The sequence below is a fragment of the Rhipicephalus microplus genome, chromosome 2 (assembly GCF_043290135.1).
Source record: "Rhipicephalus microplus isolate Deutch F79 chromosome 2, USDA_Rmic, whole genome shotgun sequence".
NCBI classification, from domain to species: Eukaryota; Metazoa; Arthropoda; class Arachnida; order Ixodida; family Ixodidae; genus Rhipicephalus; species Rhipicephalus microplus.
The window spans coordinates 219,343,150-219,363,198 of NC_134701.1; the positions used below are offsets into that span (position 1 = coordinate 219,343,150).

The 20,049-nt window shown below is 43.5% G+C and overlaps 1 protein-coding gene across 1 annotated transcript in view; it reads right to left on the reverse strand.

Annotated features, from left to right (window-relative positions):
* The window catches only part of LOC119169564 (cell adhesion molecule Dscam1), a 547,574-nt gene extending 534,326 nt beyond the window's left edge, over positions 1–13,248 (reverse strand). Inside the window, exon 1 of the mRNA XM_075876128.1 lies at positions 12,873–13,248. Within this exon, the coding sequence (XP_075732243.1) occupies positions 12,873–13,119 (247 nt within the window). The 5' untranslated portion in view covers positions 13,120–13,248. The remainder of the gene's footprint in view (positions 1–12,872) is intronic.
* Positions 13,249–20,049: the final 6,801 nt, after the last annotated feature.

A 20,049-nucleotide genomic window follows, 5' to 3' on the forward strand; every position in this document is an offset into this window, starting at 1 on the left:
CAAGTACGCACAATGTGGGCTCCACGAAAGACTTCTGTCGATTATTATGCCCAGGAAACGATGCGTCCGTGCATATTTGACACTCTGCCCATTGATGTAAACAGGGTATGGCGTCATTGGTTTGCGTGTAAACGCCATCAACGCGCACTTCACAGTTGATATATTTAGGCCTTGTTTCTGAAGGTAGGCTGTTGTGAGGGTTGCTGCCCGCTGTATTCGTCACGCACCTGAGGGCGAGTAACTGCAGCACTCCAGAGGCAAATATCTTCGGCGTATATGGATAGGCACACCGACTTTGGCAGAACCTTCACCAGACCAATGAGGGCCACATTGAACAATGTGGGGCTTAAAACACCTCCCTGAGGTACTCCGCAGTAGGTGTAATGTTGGGCAGTTGTACCCTCATATGTTTGTACAAAGAAACCTCTGCCAGTTATATAATCTTTTATCCATTGAAACATTCGTCCACCAATACCCCTTGCTGCGAGAGAAGTGAGGATGGCATCGTGAGCTACATTATTATATGCACCCTTCACGTCAAGAAAGAGTGCCACTGATATGCGCTTGCGACTTTTTTCTTGTTGAACAAATGTCGATAAATCAAGGACACAGTCAATGGAGGAGCGGCCCCGACGAAAGCCTGCCATGCAAGAAGGGTATTTGGTGTATCGTTCCATGTACCACTCGAGACGAAATAGAACCATTCTTTCCATCACTTTTCCGAGGCAGCTTGCGAGGGCAATAGGGCGATACCCTGTCAAGTCCAATAGTGATTTTCCCGATTTCAAAAGTGGTATTAATCGACTAATTTTCCATTCTCGGGGAACACTGCCGCTGAGCCAGGAGTTGTTGAAGCATGTTAAAAGTTCTTTTCTAGCTTTTTGTCCAAGGTGTCCCAACGCACTATAAGTAATACCATCAGGACCTGGCGATGACATGCGCTTAGAAGCGACTAACGCACCTTCCAGTTCTTCCATGGTGAACGGAATGTCCATTTCTGGTAATCGCGTCTCAGGAACGATCACGGCGTCGATGGTCTCGTTCACAATATTCCCGGCAACTCTCGTGCCAATTTCTTCAGCCACCTCGAGTTCTGTTTTTCTCTGATGGAGTGCCAAAGCTTTAAAAGGGTGCCATTGTTGTGGAGAGGAGCGAAGACCACGAACTGTTCTCCAGATATATGACAGCGGTTTATGAGGGTCTAGAGATTCGCAGAATGCTTTCCAGCGTTCGCTCTCCAGTTTTTAAATGCGTCGTTGAATCTTTTTCTGGAGCCGCCTTGCTTTCCTCAGATCATAAATTGATCTTGTGCGTCTGTATCGTCGTTCAGCACGCCTTCGTATAGCTCGTAATTTTTCCAGTTCGATGTCAAACTGTGTTACTTTAGACAAAAATGGTAATTTACATTTGGACGCTTGCATAGCTTCCACTATGGTATTTTCCAGGCTGCAGGCGAGGCCTTCTTGGCAAGCGTTCTCAACCCGTGATGCAAACATCGACCAGTCAGTGCCAATTGCAACACCGGAAGAGAAATTTTTTATGATACCATCTATCGTCACGTAGGAGGGTGTGTGATCACTCCCATGAGTCTCAATATCGCAAAACCACTTAACTTTGTGAGAGAAGCACCGTGACACCAATGTCAGGTCAAGGCAACTGCCATACGTGAGACCCCGCAGATATGTGGGGGTACCATCGTTCATGATGGAAAGGTCGTAATCGGAAGCGAATGTAACAATGTTCCGGCCCCTGGCATTCATCCTAGTGCTCCCCCAAAGCATGTGATGGGCGTTGAAGTCACCGGTGATGATCCAAGGCCCATCGGTTCTCATTAGGATGTCTTTTAATCTGTCGCAGTCAAATCGCGATGACGGAGATATATATCCACCAATAAGCCTGAACGAAACTGCATTCTTCTTCACACGAAGACACACGTACTGATTGTCGTCATTTGAACTTATTGGGTGCGAAAGATAAGTCAAGTCTGTGCGAATGTAAACAATTACTTTGCTTCGTTCTTCGCAAGCGGCTGAACAAAAAGCTTCATAACCGGACAATCTATAAGGCGTTGACACGTTTGGTTCACATATGACAAGTATAGGGAATTGATTGGTCCGAACAAATTGGCGAAAGTCCGAGATACGGGACTTCATGCCTCTGGCATTCCACTGAAAAATCGACGCACTTTTAACTTCAGTGCGGAAGTGGAGATTTTGTTGAGCCATTGTGCTTATACGAAGTTAGCAAGAACTGGATTCAGTGCATTCAGTATTTGCAGTGCACTCTTAGCAGACGGAGATTGTATGCTGCTCAGCAGCGTGCGAATCGTGGCAATTAATGATTGCACGATTGCAGCCACTTGCCTGTCTTGGTTGGAAAGATCTCGAACCGGGACGATTGCAGTCGCTTGCCTGTCTTGGTTGGAAAGATTTCGAACCGGGAGCGCGGACTGGCCGTCATGAAGCTCCTTCGGTTCGCTTGATGCTGCTTCCCTTTGAAGTGCAGGCCACTCTGTCGCAGTTAGGGTATGCTCACTGGCTTTGTCCTTTACAGCCTTTCCCACGGCATGTGGTCTGGGAGGCAAAGGAGGTGGTACTGATGAGGGATCACGCAAACGTGTCGAGGAGGTAGCGGGCGTCCTCGAAGACCGACGTCGACGTGAACGACGCCTTCTGACTTTAGCGGCGGCTTCTCGATGAGATGAGTGATCGCGCACCATCTCCTTCAAGATGGCAATTTCCTTCTGAATCCGCGGGCAGTCCTTCGATGTGGCTTCATGGGATTCATTGCAATTAGAGCATTTCTTGACAGTTGCGACGCACTTATCCGCTTCATGGTGCTCGGCGCAGCGGTGGCATACCACCGAATTCTCGCACACGCTGCTCACATGTCCAAGTTTCATGCATTTACGGCACTGGAGAGGCTTTGGAATGAAAGGCCGCACAGCATGTCTGAAATAGCTCACCTTCACATGAGAGGGGAGTGATGAGCTCTTAAACGCAATCTTCACACAGCGAGACTTGCCTAGCCGGGTGACATCAACAATTGGAGTGTTAGTTGTTCACTTGACAAGAAGTTGTAAGTCCTTATTGGAAATAGCGACATCAATGTCGTAGATCACGCCGGTTACTACATCACATCCCAAGGGAACATGAGAGCGCACCTGGTTGCCGTCCAAGTCAGTTACACTGCGCAGAACGCCCAACGCACTTGCGTGCAAAACGTCAACAGCCAGCATATTCTTTCTGGCGTTCACTCTTATGTCCGTGATCTCATTTGGCACGAGCGTTTCCAGAGACCTCGACACAGACTGTCTGTTAAGGCGTTTCATGCTGATGGTAGGAAGTGCAGGCAGAAACAGGATGGTATAAGTGTTCGATTTTGGCGCTTCACTTACAGTTTGAATAGTTGAGGATGAGGATGTCCTCATGTTTCTTCTCTTCACCTTGCGGCTCAACACAGGTTGGAAACCGTCATCTGAGAAGTCCTCACTGCTGAGATAGTAAGCATGAGTATCTTCACTGTCGCTGTCGCTCGCTTGTCCCATCCGCTTCCTGGAGGCGGTCGCCGCTGACGCCGCTGGTGCCGGCAGGCGCCCGGGGTGGTCTACTTCCATCCCCTCCAAGGGAGCAGCGGAAACTGATCAATAGACTTAAATTACAACTGAAATACGCCGGAGTTAGCAGAAGCGGCTCCTATAAGCACTGAAGTTGCCAGGATGTGATAATAGCACATACTCGCCGAATTGTTTATATGTCTAACAACGCACTAAAGCATTCTCTTTCTTGTCCCATGGTACCATTTCTCACAACAACAACAACAACAATAATAATAATAATAATAATAATAATAATAATAATAATAATAATAATAATAATAATAATAATAATAATAATAATAATAATAATAATAATAATAATAATAATAATAATATAATAATAATAATAATAATGTTAGAAGTGCTGCGGTGGAGGTCTCCTGTTATCCATTACGCACGTAAATCTAAGCACACGGTTCTTTAGCATTAAGCTTCTGTCGGAATGTGGCCTTTACGGCCGGGGTCCAAGCCCGTGACTTTCAGGTCAGGATCAAGCGCCGCCGCCACTAGACCACCACGATGGTTGATAGTCACTTCTTCAGATGAAATTAAAGAAAATAAAGAAAAACTGGGTGAAACAATGTTAAACTTTCATCCTTCCCCTGTAAGCAGTGTGCGTTTGCTGTTGACTTAGGCACTAATTGGCTGTCATTCTTGTAAATGTTGGAAATTTCTACACAGTCATATGCTTTATTCCCAAGTTCGCCGTGCTAAGTTTTAGGCGCACGGTTTCGAATCACTGCCGTAGGAACAACATTTGGGTAGGGGTGAAATGCAATTGAAACACCCATTGGCGTATAGCTTAAGCTCCTTGCTGAAGTACTCCAGGTGGTTGAAATCAAGGTGAGGTGCACCAATTAGGACATGCCACGTAATCCCATAGCTATCTTCTCAAGTGAAAACCCCGTAATTATTATTATACGTTGCTACCTCTACCCGACAGACATTAACAATCTCATTCATTTGATGTTACCTCTTTGTCACACAGTGACGCTGTGCCAACCAAAGAAATTTTCTCCAGCTTTTACAGGATTTGGCGATTCCCTCCTAATTGAATACACATGACCATTCAATTAAAAGGCACTCTCGAAGTTAAATATTATATGGTTACTAAACGGGCTTCCACGGCTCCTTTCACAAAGGCAGAAGTATAGCAAGCCATTCATGCTGCTCTACAATCAGCATCGCAAAACACACCGATGCGGAAATCCACAGCCGCTCAGGGAGATGGAGTTACCGAAATGAAAGAACCTGTCCGGCATTAAAGCTTTTGAAAGCCCTCTCTAGTTTTATCACTAGGATTTAGGGGATACAAAAAAAAACCGCGGGGTGTTTTCTTTACAAAAAAAAAGTGTCACTCCAGTCCACTACTGAAGAAATTAAACGCCCACTCATTTGTGGGATTCTCTCGAAGTGGTTCCAGGCACCGCGTGCCTGTTGTATCACGACACGTGCGTTTGAGAATGCCTTTTGAAATCATTGTTAGCCTCCTGTCACGTTGAGAAATCATTGTGCATTGGCTCGCTGGATGTAACACTATCACGGCTAATGGTACTGCATTAACTGAAGCGTTCACGGCTGTGCAAAGCTAACACGCATAGTGGAACTAACAGACTTTACTGAACGAATGAAGCTTTTACACGTACGTTCATGCATAATCAGAGAGTCCTGTGGCCAATGTATACAGACATGCTACGTATTTCTAAGTAGTGTGCCCAGTAGTGACAAGCACGATATATCGGAACACTCGGTTTCCCGGTGATCCCATGGACTGCTGAATAGCACCTCGTTTGTCAGAGGGACGAAATTAGGTTAGAAGCTGTGTGACATTTGTAAGTGAATTGTCACGCTTTCCTCCGAGAAATAATCAATGAGACAAGCACATAAGGATAACCTCGGAACAGGTTTCGCATATAAAATATATAGCGAACTTTGATTAGCCATGACATAACTTCAGCCTTGTTCTGATGACCATTGCTTAATAGAGCGAATCCACATAGCGTTTCTTTACATCGTAAAAAATACAAAGGCTGCTTTAGCTTGAGCGTTCTAATGCCCGAAGTAAGACGCTGTTCTGGTTCGTAAGTACGTAAGTTTTATAAAACATGCCCTATTCGTGGTAGAATTCTTAATAATAAATATTACAATAAAAACAAGCGAGGATTGACAAAAAATTGAGTAGAACAATGAGATGTATTTACTTCCTTATAATAAAATGAATAATTTTGCAATTTTATTGGAGTAATGTATTCTATAGGTAAGTCCTATCACGACGACACGTCGAGACACTGGGTGAGATTTTTCAGCACGCCTTCTAAAAGCTGCGCGATTTCCCTCGAGCAACAAGCTTGATATTGCGCATGCGAGCCAGTATGGGTGAGGCTCGGTCAGTTTACCTTGTGTCCTCGGCCCACTATTGGTCTCATAGGAAAAACGAATAGGCATTTGTCGTATGCTACAACCACAATTCACATCTGTTTGTTGTTGTTTTTTTGCGAGTAACAAGACACTCAAATATGACGGTCTATAGAGCGTAAAAGTATAAGTATTTTGAGCAATGTTTGTACTCTTCATTTTTACACACTCATCACCAGCCGCAGGAGCTATCGTAGTGAGGTTGCGGCTCGCATGAATAAAGAATACACAGCAAGCATACATTTTCCTATTAATACATCAGCGTGTAATCTGCCGCTGGTTTCCATGGGAGTGGCGACGCGTGACGCTTCAGTTTGCACGAAAATGGTGGTAGTACATGGATAAACTTCGTTCTTCCGGCTTCATTTTGGTGCGTGTGGCTTGATGCCAGATTTTCGCAAAACGAACTTCAACTAACGTACAGCAGTTCCAATCGACCACCTTAGCATTTTCGCGCTCACCAATTCAAATCGGCTCACGATGTTTACTGCTATTCCTTATTTTATACAAAACAAATGCGAGAACCGCGTAAAGCTGTAAGTTCGCTCAAAGCAGCAGGCGCGAAATAGTGCAAACTCGTGTGTTGTAGTCATAATTTCGACGGTGATTGAATGATAGCAGTGCGACAGTTTCCTCATCGCAAGATTGTTGGAAACTCTGTAACAGGAAGGTAACAGAGTCTGCTGGAGAATCCCTATTATTTGATAGTTTAGACAAGACTCATTGTGGTTATGAGCCAATCTTCGTTAGGCGACAAAACAAAGCAAAACAACAGCAGTAGCCGACACTGTGGTTGACACCAAGAAGAAAAACTGAACTTAGGCAGACCACATAAAGCAGAGGACAAATTACCGTAGTTCGACGAGAGCTGCGGAACAGCTAAATGGCAACCATGCAACAAAAAATGCATCCGAGGACGAAAAAGGGCTGGAAATAAGTAAGGAAGTAAACAAAAAAAAAGTGCGCAGGAATGAATTGGAACCAGCTCGCGTAAAATAGCCTGAACTGGAGGTAATTGAAAGATGCCTTCGTCCTGTTGTGCACCATAAAAGGTGCTTAAAGCAAGGATGAGGATGAGGTTATGTGCTGCAGCTCAACGTGCAGAAGTAACAGATACGTACAGAAAAGTCAACTTTGATTACATTCAAGGTTGTTTTAAGCTCACTTTAAGAACGATACTGCGCACCCCATTTTCTCAATGCCTTCCTTGAGATCTGCACTGTCTTATAAATAAATATAAATCAGCAACTATTCCCTCAATTTTGTGGCATAAGAGGGAGTAAAGCTCTGAAGGGCAAACATGACATAACAAAAAATAAACTAACAACTAGAGAGAGAGAAAAAAAGAAGAATATAAACGTGCTTTACTGATTAAAAAACGAGAGAAAGAGCACGCAAGAGAAAGTGCCACGTAGGACATGATCATTGTTGCTCGAGCCATGCTATAGCTGGCGAAGAAGGAGGGGGGGGGGGCACCATAGGAGAACCGTACAACGAAAATCTAATAATTAATGCCAGCGCTTTGTTTTCAAGTGCAAATGAACAGATGACGCATTTGCGACCATATTTTTCTTATCCGCGCTTGCGATGAGAGGCGCGTATTTTCGCGCGCGCACGCAACGGACCGCGGCATCATTTCCCGATTCACGCGAACGTGGGACGGACAAACACAACGAAACCGTTGAAAATCACATTAACAGAGCGTCGAACACAGCTCGGGCCTCTGACACAGCAAACCAAACACTGCCTGCAAGCTTAATTTTGTGGCATTAAAAATAAGCTGGTAAGTACGAAAAAAAAAAACTAAATATTTCTGCTGCCCCGTTTTTTCACTCTTTCTCCCCGAGAGGTATCAGGGGAAAAATATGACTCTACAGTACGACAAATTCGCGTTTTGTAAGAAAGCGGCTTATAGCAAGGCACGGTTAAAAATTAGTCATAAATGCCACGTTAACACGGCAATGTGAACGAACATCATGAATACGTGGCTAACGCGAACGTAATGTAAAGTGAAGCGCGCAGGGGGGCACAGAAGCGTGGCTTAAGCGGATGCTTCCGTCGGGAAAACGGCAAGAGCCCTGTGATCCTCCCTTCCCCCTTCTCCCTCTTCCAACCTCCGACGTCTCTGAAGGGAGACGTAATTTATAAACGCTTCCGACTCATTACTTATTTGGCACGCTCGGCAAGCACAAACAGATCGAAGCCGCGTTTGTGCTGACGCGGTTATCGCTGCTGCTTCTTCGCCGGCTGCCAGTGTTGCTTCTGCCTCGAAGCCCTTAGCCCCCCTCGCCCCGAACTCCCGAAAAACGCTCCGGGTGTTCCCCTCTCTGTTCTTTACATCCGTGACAGCGCCGACTCGTCGTGACACACGTTCCTCCGAGTCGCTTTGTCAGTGTTCGCGAAGACCTTTTTTTTACTCGTTTGTAGTAACAGTTTCAGAACTTCTCTGTACTTTCTTTCACTCGTTTGTTTATGCCGCGAAATTCTTTCGGTGCACTTCAACGCCTGCCTCATCCCGGTACCCGTCTGTACAAGACTTGAATACGAGGGGCTCAGAATGAGACAAAAACAAAAGCAAGTGACCGGGACGAAAGATTGGGAGGGGCATCTTTTTGCTGTTCTCGGAACGCTTTTTCAAACTTCGCAAACAGCGTCGTCCCCGCTACGAGGGTGACGACGACGTGAATGCTGTTGCGTCGGCCTGTGCGGTGCTGTTTATTTATCATCACACGTGCCATAAAAATTTTACGCCCATCATAAAACACAGGCCGTGGCTACACGAAAACAGGCCCTTCTTGCATCTTGGTTCGCAGGCATTTATACTCCTTGTTTGCGGGAATCTCTGTAGGCGTTTGAAAAAAGTACAAAAAAAAGCAATGCTTTGTTTAGGCAACAGTGTCGTCTACACTTCTGACATTTGCACTTATGGCAACTCGTCTTTTCATTTTGAAGAGGCTCGGAAATACAAAATAAAATGAGAATGGAAGCAAGTAAAACAGTATTTTTTGCAAGGTTCTCTGGAAGATTTATACCATAAAAACTTAAGGGGGACTTTTTTTTTCTACTTTGTACCTGAGTTCTGTATTTGCAATTTATTTTAACGCCACGTTGTGTCCGATGTGGCGCATAATTTGCTGGACGTCTGACTACGACCGCTCATCACATATTTACAGCTAGCTTTTCTGCGCAATCCGAACTGTGAAAAGAGCCTATATTGTACTCAGTTTATCAAGAGATCGCGAAGTACCTCTGGACTCATGGGCGCATTCATCAAGTTTGCTTTGTGATGAAACAATAGTGGTGACCGGCACAAGCACACCTTTCGTAGTCGTGTTTACGGTGCCACAGATAGCCTAAACATGTTTATATCGAGGCTACATATTGGACATTTGCTATCAACATAATCGATCACTAAGCTCCCAGCATACGTCTTTCCTTATGGCCGCTGCACGAGCCTGCAGCATACGAGCAAATAAAAGCGACTCTATCGACTCATTCTCGTGAACCAGAATAAAAATTTAATGTATGCAACATAGAGGGTGTTTGTGGTTCGATGATGAATTTCTTGCAAAGTAAGGGCACCTCTAGGCCAATATAAACAAAAGTCAAAAAGTGGTTTCGGAAAGCCGCAGAGCTTATTTGCATGAAAAATGTGCGGCATGTCGAAGTTTCTAGCTGTGACACGTAACGTGCTTTATTAATTTCTATTTGTTATATGAATGTAGTTATTAAGAAGCCATCTTGCCTTGTGGTGCGGAGAACAAGAAAGCCGATCTGCGTTCCCATCTACTCAGTCTCTCCTTGTATTTTAAATATTTACAATCACGAAAAAAAACAAGAAAGAAATAAAAAACACGGCACTGACAGCAAACAACCTTCCGAAATACGAAAATTGCGAATTATCTAGCACTTTCGGAAAGTAGTATGCAGATGGGTCACGATGGTCGCAGACAAGCGCAGTTACTACGGCGACACTGTAGCCACAATTTTTATCATTGTGTCACGCTTAAAAAATGGCTGCCGCTGTAACCCCATGCTGGAAGTGATGAGGCACCGTCACCGTAGTAGTTGCCGACAGACTTAGAGTACACGGCTAACCTTTTAACGTTTATTAGCAAAATGATGTTTTACGTAGCACTCTTCCGACACACGCCACTGTCGCGCCAGCGAGGCTGCCTTTGAGGCATATTTACGGCGAACTGAGAGCGAATCCTTAGCGCTGTTGTTACTAAACAATGATTGAGTTGAGCCGGATAACGGCGCACTTGCGATGCGGTTTACGGGCCCGAACGAGACATAACTTAGAATATCACGATTGCCGAAATGCTCCCGTGAACACATAGATACACATGCATGCTATTGGGCACCAGCGTTGCTAGGAATTCATTATGACTTTATTATGATAACGTTGCAGCTTTCTCGCTTCAGTATTACGCAAACAAAGCACGCATCGAAAACTACTGGGTGAATTTATGGCACGAGTCATTAACATATTTGCATATATTCATGGCGTCGTTTGTCCTCCAAGTCCCGTTGTGTGCCAAATTTAGGGCCACAAAATTTCAGTTTCAGAGGGTAAGCTGCATTAACCTGCGCAACATTTTTTTACTTAGATGCAAATGGTGAAGTCGGAGAGGCACAGCAAGAGAACCTAATGTAGAAAAGAGTACAGGCCCGTCAAGATAGTATTAACTGTCTTCACTGGAGTGTTCGTATTAAGCGTTGCTTCATTGCATATGTGTTTTTGTTCATACGTTTTGCGTCGTTTTCCTTCTGAATTTCTGAAACTACAGTTTAAAAGTATTCCCATGGTGCGTGTACGTACAAAGTAAAAGTACTTCTTTTAACAAATGGCATATAAACTTCAAAGCATGAGGTCTGTCGTTGAGAGAGGTTTGCTCTCTCAACAACAGAACTCGGGCGCGAATGCGTTCACTCAGTTAAAGAAACGTGTTATCAACTATGCGAGAAGGTATTATGACATATCTATTTCAGGTTGCGAACGCTTCGTCGCGCAGCGTTTTCATCCTGTGAACAAGAGGTTTAAAGAAAACCACGTTGACTTCAAGCAATGAGAATTGGCGCAGAGGGAGATACAAGGCACGTGATATGTCTATCATTTATATCTCAAGGAGGCTTCATCTATTGTTTATATCACAACCAATAAAACTTAGTCAACAGGGCTTGTTACTGATCTAGTTAGTTTGTACTTAAGAGGAAAAAAAGTCAGACACAATGCAAAGAGTACTGGATGAAGTGGAGAAACAAACAGACATACATGGGCGTCAATAAAACTTGAAAAAGTAGATGTCAGCTCAAGAGCGAATAGCGGTGCTTTGATGTGTTTATTTAAAAAAAAACGCCGTGAAATTTGCAGATTGGTGCAATTGGTTGTATGCTCCGCTTTGTGGACAGATTAAATTTTCAGTTAGTAGTGTTGAATTTATCGAACCTTTTTTTCAAGTAGACTCAGGAAACTCAAGTTTGGATATTGCAGGTAGTGTGGATTGATAATGCATTTTTAATTATTCAGTGCGTGTTGGCTCCCGCTGCTCATACAGGGAATTTTATGTTATAAAATTTGTGGTTGAGAAATAGTGTTGTCTTCTACTCTCATCATTAGTCCTTGTGTTACGAAGAAGTTTGACAATATTGTTCAGTTATTGATAAGAGAAAGGTAACCCGTGTAGAATATTGTCAAGATAAAAACAAATAAAACTGAACTTTTTTATGACAAAAAAAGGTGAGATAATGGGCGAATTTTTTGTGCGTGAAAAAAGTGATGTAGCTATACAAAAGAGCAACGCTTCATTAAACTTAAAATCAGAACATTCGGGTTTCCCAGTAGTGTTGTATATGTCTGATAATACGTTTAAATTTTCCTATTTTATTTATATCCTCAACTGGCAGCAATGATTATTCCTTCGTTTATCAGATCCAGATAATTTATTCATTATGCAGCTACGTGCATGACGTAAATAGTTGTTATTTTAAAATAAAAAAATATTCAACATCAAAATGCGTAAGTTTCCCGTTGCCTTTGCTTGAAGGGTCTTTTTTTCTACCATAGCTAACCGGTCTGTGAATTAATAACGTATCAATATTTGAGCAGCGAGCGTTTCGCTGAAGCGAGTGTGCTATGGTACAACAGCATCCTATCATTGCTGAACTGTAGGATCATGACTGCATTGAACCAAGTAGTGACAAAATTGTTGCATTAGCGAACAATTCGTTTGATTGATAATCATGGTGAATCGTTTTAGCTTGAAAAGATAATGGACGAGATGTTAGAGCAACAGTCGCATCCACTGTTTTTAATTTTGCGATGGTAATTAAAGTAGTCAGAGGTTTGCTTTAGGGCAATACACATCAATAGCAATGAACTAAATGCATCATTTTTAGTTTAGCGCAGGTTATTTTGCAACATCCCCAAAATAATAGAAGTTCTTTTTTATATGCGCTGTTCGATATGCTTCAATTCAACGTATAAGCATAAAGATAGGCAATGCTGTTTCGTCTGTTGAAATTCGGTGGCAAAGATGCCATATGAATCTTTGTTAAGCTTGACAAAGCGACAACCTGAAATAAGTCTTGTTCTTGGTTTTTGTTTGCATCTTTTTCATTAGAGCGAAGAAATAACGTGCTGTGCTAAAGAGGTATTCTTATTCAAAATGCTGTTTATTGCCAACATCCTTGAAAGGTAATTGTCATATGCCCTAACCACGCTTTCAAGGGCTATAGAAGTCTCAACGTCTTATTATAAGACATCGTCGCTTTTCTTGCAATAGCTGGCGATCGCAGGTTATCACCTGTTGAATGTCAATCATGCAATTGCGTACATGACAGAAAGCTACCTTACCGTTTGCTGAACATGGTAGGACGACCGATGAGAGGAGAACGAGTGGCAGGGCGTAGAGCAGCATCAGCTGAAGCATTGGTATCCTGAATGTGTTAGCAAAAATGCCTGTCCTGTTGAGAACTACCACCACATTTTGAGTGGCGAATAGGCTGTGGACATTGTTCCTTATACCGTGCTTGGCCATCAGCGCAAATAGCACCCAAATGTACCACTGGTTACTGCACCAACAACATTGTGCCAGAAGCATGCGACTTCCTTTTTTCACAACAACACCGCCGACCGCACTTTATTTTCGTATTGTCCGTATGCACCAACACGCGAAACAGGGCTCAGGTCATGCCAGTTTATGCAGCACATAGCTGACAACGTGTCGCAGGTGAATACCATCACGTGCGGCAAGCAGCGCGCAGCGAACAAACAATCGTTCTGCCGCGTCACCGTCAATGCATTCTTGCAAGTGGCACCAAACGGGGCAGTCACTCCGACGCAGTCATTTGCCTTTTTAAAGGAAAAACCTCTCACTTTCACACTTGCATACGAAAGTGGTGTGCAAACGAGAACCGAAACACGAAGCGGAGTCTTTTGGCTTTACCGCACGCCCGCGTGCCTTGAGGTGTTGCCGCCGTCTCGAACTCCGGCACTCGTCGCATGCACGCTGGTCGCCGGCGAAACCACGCTCTCCCGCCGCGGCGCACGCAAGGAGAGCACTGGGGCACGGGCGAACACAAACTTCGGGGAAAGCTTGCGCGGCTGGCTTGCGACAAGCTGCACATTTCTGGCACAGCTCAGTTTTGGGGAGTGCCGCCCCTGGAACGGGTCCGCGTGTTCCGATCGATCCTGGCGTCGAGGCTAAGGACGTGGGCAGGCGCATGCGCATCAGGTCTCAGCTGGCGGGCGCTTTAGGGAAGGAAGGGGGAGAGAACAGATGTACAGGGGGAGGAGGGTGATAGGGAAGAGAGGAAAGAAGCAGAAGAAGCAATAAAAGATCTCGGGGAGCATCGAGAGTATCGACACTAAGGAAAGCGAGGAATAAAATGTGTGCGGAGGTTGGGCATGCTACTTGATGCGGAAGGTAGCCGGCCCCCTTTTCTGTCAGGTAGAACAGTACTTTCTTTAGTTGCCTACTGTACTTTTTACACAGTCAGCCCTCGAGCGCTCAGCTTTCTTAGGGGGATAAGAAGACTGTTATTACGCAATAAAAATAAGTATCGCTTTGGTTCAGCGTAAGTGTATCGCAGTGAAGACGACTGAGAGTTTTCGGGGGGATAAAGCCACTGCTCTTGTAAGGGTTGAGTTACGAGTTCGAGAGAAGTATAGAGTCACTTTGGTTTAGGTTAGGTTCGGTTGTTTGAATCGGTGATGGTGATGGCACTTTGAACTGAAATGGAATGAGAAACATGGAATTTGTTGTTGCTTCTGTTCTGCGTCGTTTGTGTGTAGAAACAAGATCAGTGTTCCAGGAACTGGCTGTGCGTGCATGTGTGTGAGTGGCGAGGCATGGGATGTATGGTAAGACTGTCTAAATTGTCTTGTTAAAAAACTCAAGCGCACAATAAAAGTGCTAACATCGTGCCTAATAAATCGAAAGTAAGAATATACCAACTATGCAAAAATGTTTTTGTTTCTGTCTAGGTACAGAGAGATGAACCTATGCGATGATAATTTAATATTACGTCTAGCTCATCGTAATAATTTCAGAATATCAACAAAGGCAATCTCACATTAATACAATGTTGTTAAAGAGCTCCCTTCCCAAACCTTCCGTTGTCGGTGTCATCGTCGTTAATTGTGAGCGAAAAATCAGTGTAATCCATCATTGAAAATAGAAACAGATGCAAATAAATATTAAAGTTATCACCATGGCGAGCGGGACTCAAGACCAAGACTTTTGTGTCTCAAGCAGTTGTTCTACTACGGTGTCATCCCGCGTTTAAATGTGCCCTGAAATAAAGCACTAAAGTAAGGCAGGGTGAGGGGTGTTATTAACACATGCAATACTGTGGGACAAAAGCGTAAAATTTCACCAGGCGTGAGAACATAACTGGCGCAACATGTGCGTGGTTTGAAAGTCTACATATAACTAAGGGCTGAGGCATAAATTAGTATCATCATCACCATGAACAAAGTGGACACGTTTTGTGTTACCTTGCGGACATGTAGCGGGTACATTGCCAATTGATGAAAAGAATACTTATGTTCAGGGGCCTTTGGCAACTGTACCTCCAGGAGGGATTCCGGGATGGCTTAAAATAGCTGATAGAAAAAAGGTGGCTTTCCTTGAGGGACGGCTGAGGTGTCTACCAAGAAGGGAATTGTGGCTGGCTGTTGAGAAGACTATGTGAATGGATCTTGGTTACGCTATTGCTTTCTACTCTTGCCGGCAAAACTCATCATCATCATCGTCATCATCATCGAATAATCATGATTACATTCATTGCAGGGCAAAAGCTTGGGCCAAGTTCCAGCAATGAACCCGGTCCTGTGCCTTTGATGCACGTTATACCGGCAAACTTCTTAGTCTCATCTGCTTACCCAATTTTCTGTCTTTCTCTCACACGTTCGCCTTATCTTGGAATACAGTGAGTTACCCTAATGATCAGTGGTTATACCGGTCTAATAGCACTTTGACTTGGGCGAGTTGGTACGCATAGAGTTTCCCAAAATTAACTAGAGAGCACTCTGGCGCTGCGATCGTTCAGCGACCTTGGAAATGATGGGTAGTACACGCATTTGCCTAGTCTTCGTACTTGTGGGCGGCGAATCGTACTTGCGGCTTCGTTTATTGCTGAGTTTCAGTTTTGTTTTGAAAGAAAAAACGAACCCTTTTGAACTTAGCGACTTGATTCGAAATGGTAAGCCTAAAAGAATAATGTTGTGAAGCGCAACCGCTGAAGATTCGCTAATATTTGTTTCGTGAGAAAACAACTTCAAGCCACACGAACACACACGGTGCCAGAAGCAGGCCACAAGTACAAATATTAGACAAATGTGTGTACTACCCATCACTCCCATGCTCGCTGAAGTGCAGTGTGTTGGAGCTCCCATAGACACCAGCGCCAGACTTCCCTCTAGTGTATATTAAGAAACTCTATGTTGGTACATGCTCGTATAGGCTTAAGCGCGAATTCGACGAAGACAAAGGAGACACACATGTGTTCTGTGTGTCTCCTTTGTCTTCATCGAATTCGCGCTGAAGCCTATCCAAGTATATGGTTGTAATACGTGCACGCTACGTGCCCTGTCCATGTCCATTTCTTCTTGATTTCAACTACGATATCCCCCACTCTGCTAAAGGGTTCCCAAATTTTTTTCTCATGCTAGAGTCTCTATCAAACTATGAGACGCATTCCAGACTCCTGTGAGTTCTAAGCTTATGATAAAATTTTAATTTGTCAAATTCCAAACTGTCTTTGATACAAGCACACAACATTCTCAAAGTTATTTTACTGATGTGCTCGACGAAAGTCAAAGTGACACGAGTGTCCAAAAGTCTTTCGTACCACTGACGCACGGTTGTATGAAAATAAGATTCGTTAATTTTGCTATTGTCTTAAATAGTGAGTGGGTGAGGTTCACGCCTTTGGGACGGCACCCACTACAGTGGCTCGCTTAGCAAACAAAATGTTAAATATTACAGTATAACGCGTGTAGTATGACACCCCATTCAAAGTGTAACACAGCTTGAGAGAGCATAAAACACAGTTCTGTACTCATGTCCACGTAAAATAAACTAGTGCACCCAGAACTAAATAAATATTTCTAAAACCTTTAACCAGGAAACAATTGCCAGAATGCTGGTTAATTAAGCAAGGGGGGGGGGGGCACAAGATCCTAAAACAAGACGTAGCTACTTCAAAGCGTTTATATCCCTGAACTATATTTTCCGCATATATTTAAACTAACACTTCCACTACGTATATGAACCTTCCATTTTTTTTTTAAATGTCACTAGTGTTTTTTTTTAATATCTGTTGCCAGACATAGACCAAGTAATGTTTGAGACCCATAAATGAATGAAAAGGGTTCATGTCCCGAAAGAGAATATGAAGACAGACGCCGTAGTCTGTCAGGCTACGACAATTTCAACCTCCTGGGATTCTTTAACGTGCACATAAATTTACGTGGGCCTCAAGCATTTTGACCCCATCAAAAATGTGACTGCCCCAGTCTAGATTTATTTATGCACATTCTTGCATAACAGCAACACGTTTACTCCCAATGTACTGCGGGCTGAATCAGATATTCAGCAGTCGCGGATGTTCCACACTTTTTCAACAGCCTAACTGCACAACATAATTTAAAATACGCGAAACCTAACCTGATGGTCACCTCCAAAGCCATTGTTCTGTTGGGCATTGTGAACACATCCGGAGTTCACTCTGTTTAAATGCACCAGAATTGTACCAGAACAGAGCTTTACTCAAGCAGCAATGCTAACTACCCTAAGAATTGTACACCTGCCAACAGTCCATCAGTTTCACCGACAGTTTCATATGAATCTCGCAACCATGACATTTATGTGAGTCAATGGGACGAATTAGAATTGCTGAGTAGGTTTTAAAACACTCCGTGAAAGCTTAGTTGGTACATATTTGACATTAGCATTGCATAAGAAAGATCACTTGCGGAACTATTTGGTCTGACGTAATTGTTACGAAAGCATAGTGCAAGACCTTACACACCAGTAGAGAAAAAAGTATATTGTTGAAAGGTCGCATTTCTTTGTTAGGGCACAACCAATGAAAACAAAAAATAATTAAGCAAAAAAAAAAACCATTGGAGCATCAGTTGTCTTTCTTGGTGTAACTGGGCATTTTTTTACGGGTTGTGACATACAAAAGAAACAAAACCTTGTTTGAAGTGTTTTACTTGTGAATGTACATTTTTTGACTGAAATTTATAGCATTTAACACTTCCAGAGGAGCAACAAATATCATATACCTCTTAAGCGGTGTCTTTCTGATTATTACAAACAACAGCTTACCCGAATCTAAACTTTAATAACAATATATCCAGATAAAGAGGTCCAATTCACTTTAGATAGGTGTAAGGGCATCATTGCTCGGGACCATATGCTTTGGCAGTGTGCTGTGGGCTCCACATGCTGCGACGATGAAAGAGACTAGTGGCAAATAGTCTTTCGAAGTGAAGATCTTTCAGATCAAGCACAGGCTGTTCAGAAGGCCCACGATACGGCAATAAGGTTAAACCTTACTCTTCCAACATGGGAGCCGCCTGCGTCGAATTAGGCGTTGATCTTGAGGACGTAAACAAAGTTCATCATACAACGTACAACCTGTACTAAATCTCTCAGTTAAACAATTTGGTGCTGTCCATTTTTGTGCGTAGTGCATCACTGGAAACATTCTTCCAATATAGTTTTTTTCTTTTTACTTTGTTGTCACTGTTCTTAAAATTAGGTTTTGTTTGGTGCTATACCTCGAGGAAGCACATCTTGCTTTCACGCTCAGTTGACCAGCACCCTTTTATAGTCATTTTCTCTCGACAGCCCTCGACAGCCCTCAACATTCCTCGACAGCTCACAAGACAGTGAAAGCCTTCTTGTGTTTCTTGAGAAAGACGTGTTTTTGTGAGTGCCTCTGACATTCGGTGGAGTTCTACACGCTGCAGTGAAATTACTGTCAGCCTCTCCTTTTCTTTTCCTTCTCTTCCCTCTCTCTGATGTTTTTTGTCCCCTTCCCTAATTCCCCCGGTGTAGGGTAGCCAACCGGATGTCTTTCTGGTTAACCTCCCGGCCTTCTCTATTTTGTTGCTTCCTTCCTTCCTGCCCCTGTTGTGTAAATTAGTTGGTTAGCTTAGTTGGCTTCGTTTAGATGCTCAATTAGACAAAATAGTGAAAAAAGTCTTTAAAATTGGGGGACCGTTATGCTTTGTATCTAAGGGTTGAACTCAATAGCGATATTCTGTTCCTAGTGCGCACTTGAAACACTCCGTTTGTGAAATCTCTTCGAACTTGCTATGCGTCCACTACCCACCACTGCCCCCTTAAGCGGGCCGTAGCGTGTGTGCCTTTTGTGGTGGGTGATTGGATTTAAATCATGAAGTCCATATGATAATCCCATGTTGTGACACATGACGTCAATGTACGCTTGTACCGGTCATTATCGCTGCAATATCTCATATTGCATTGTGAAGCATGTACACAGGACGCGTGTTTTTGTAAAGCTTGAAAGCTATTTTCCCTGCATTTCAAAGCATAGGAGGGTCTTCTCACTGTACTCACAGTGAAAAGCACTTCCTCTACTTGAAAATGCAGTGCAAGTAGCTTTTCACTGTATTCACAAGCAGACGCGTGACCGTTTAAACCAGACTGGTATCAAGAGTTCAAGAAGTGTGTTGATCAAATACTCCTCCAGATACAGTGTTAAATGACATTTTTTGTTGTGACTGCGGGGCACTAGTCGGAGAACCCCTTGGGTTTTTTTTTCACGCCTTGTATATGCGTAACCTACATTTGTAATAAATGTCACGTAACAAAAACGTCGCATGGCCGTGTGACAGAACATCCGCTTGGCAATCGTACGACCCCGGTTGGATCTCCACTCGGACCCAAACAAACCTGGTTCGGTCCCCAATCTGGCCTGGGGTCTTTTAACATTTACTTCATTCTCATCATTCTCGATTTTTCGGTCAGGCATACAATGATGATTTTTCGCTCACATTCAAAGATGCCAACGCCAGAATTTTGGTGGAACAAGCTCCCTAATGCTATCGTGTTACTAACGTATGAGCAATACACTTTTTTGTGTTGGCGCAAATTATTAAGTGAACCATAAAAAAGAGCATCTATTGTGCATGCGGTTGCGTGCGTCAGATGGCTTTTGCTGCGTGAGCCCAAATTTTCAAAAAGCATGCGAGCCATAAATATACATCCTTTATTATTTATGCAAGCACATTGTAATAGTCAATTGCCTTGCGAACGATGAAGCTGCGACAAATACTCTTGCACAACAACAGTGCAATAAGCGCGGTCATCGCGCACAACCACTCAAGGAATGCGATGCAGAAAGTGACAGACAGGAATAACAGATAAATGAATGGGCAGCAATGTCCCCAGTGTTCAACATACAATATATGTTTAGTGGGCAGCACGAAGTGCGAAGTACTGAGATTAGGGTTATCAATGATTTTTCACGCGTAAGCTTTGTATCGTTTT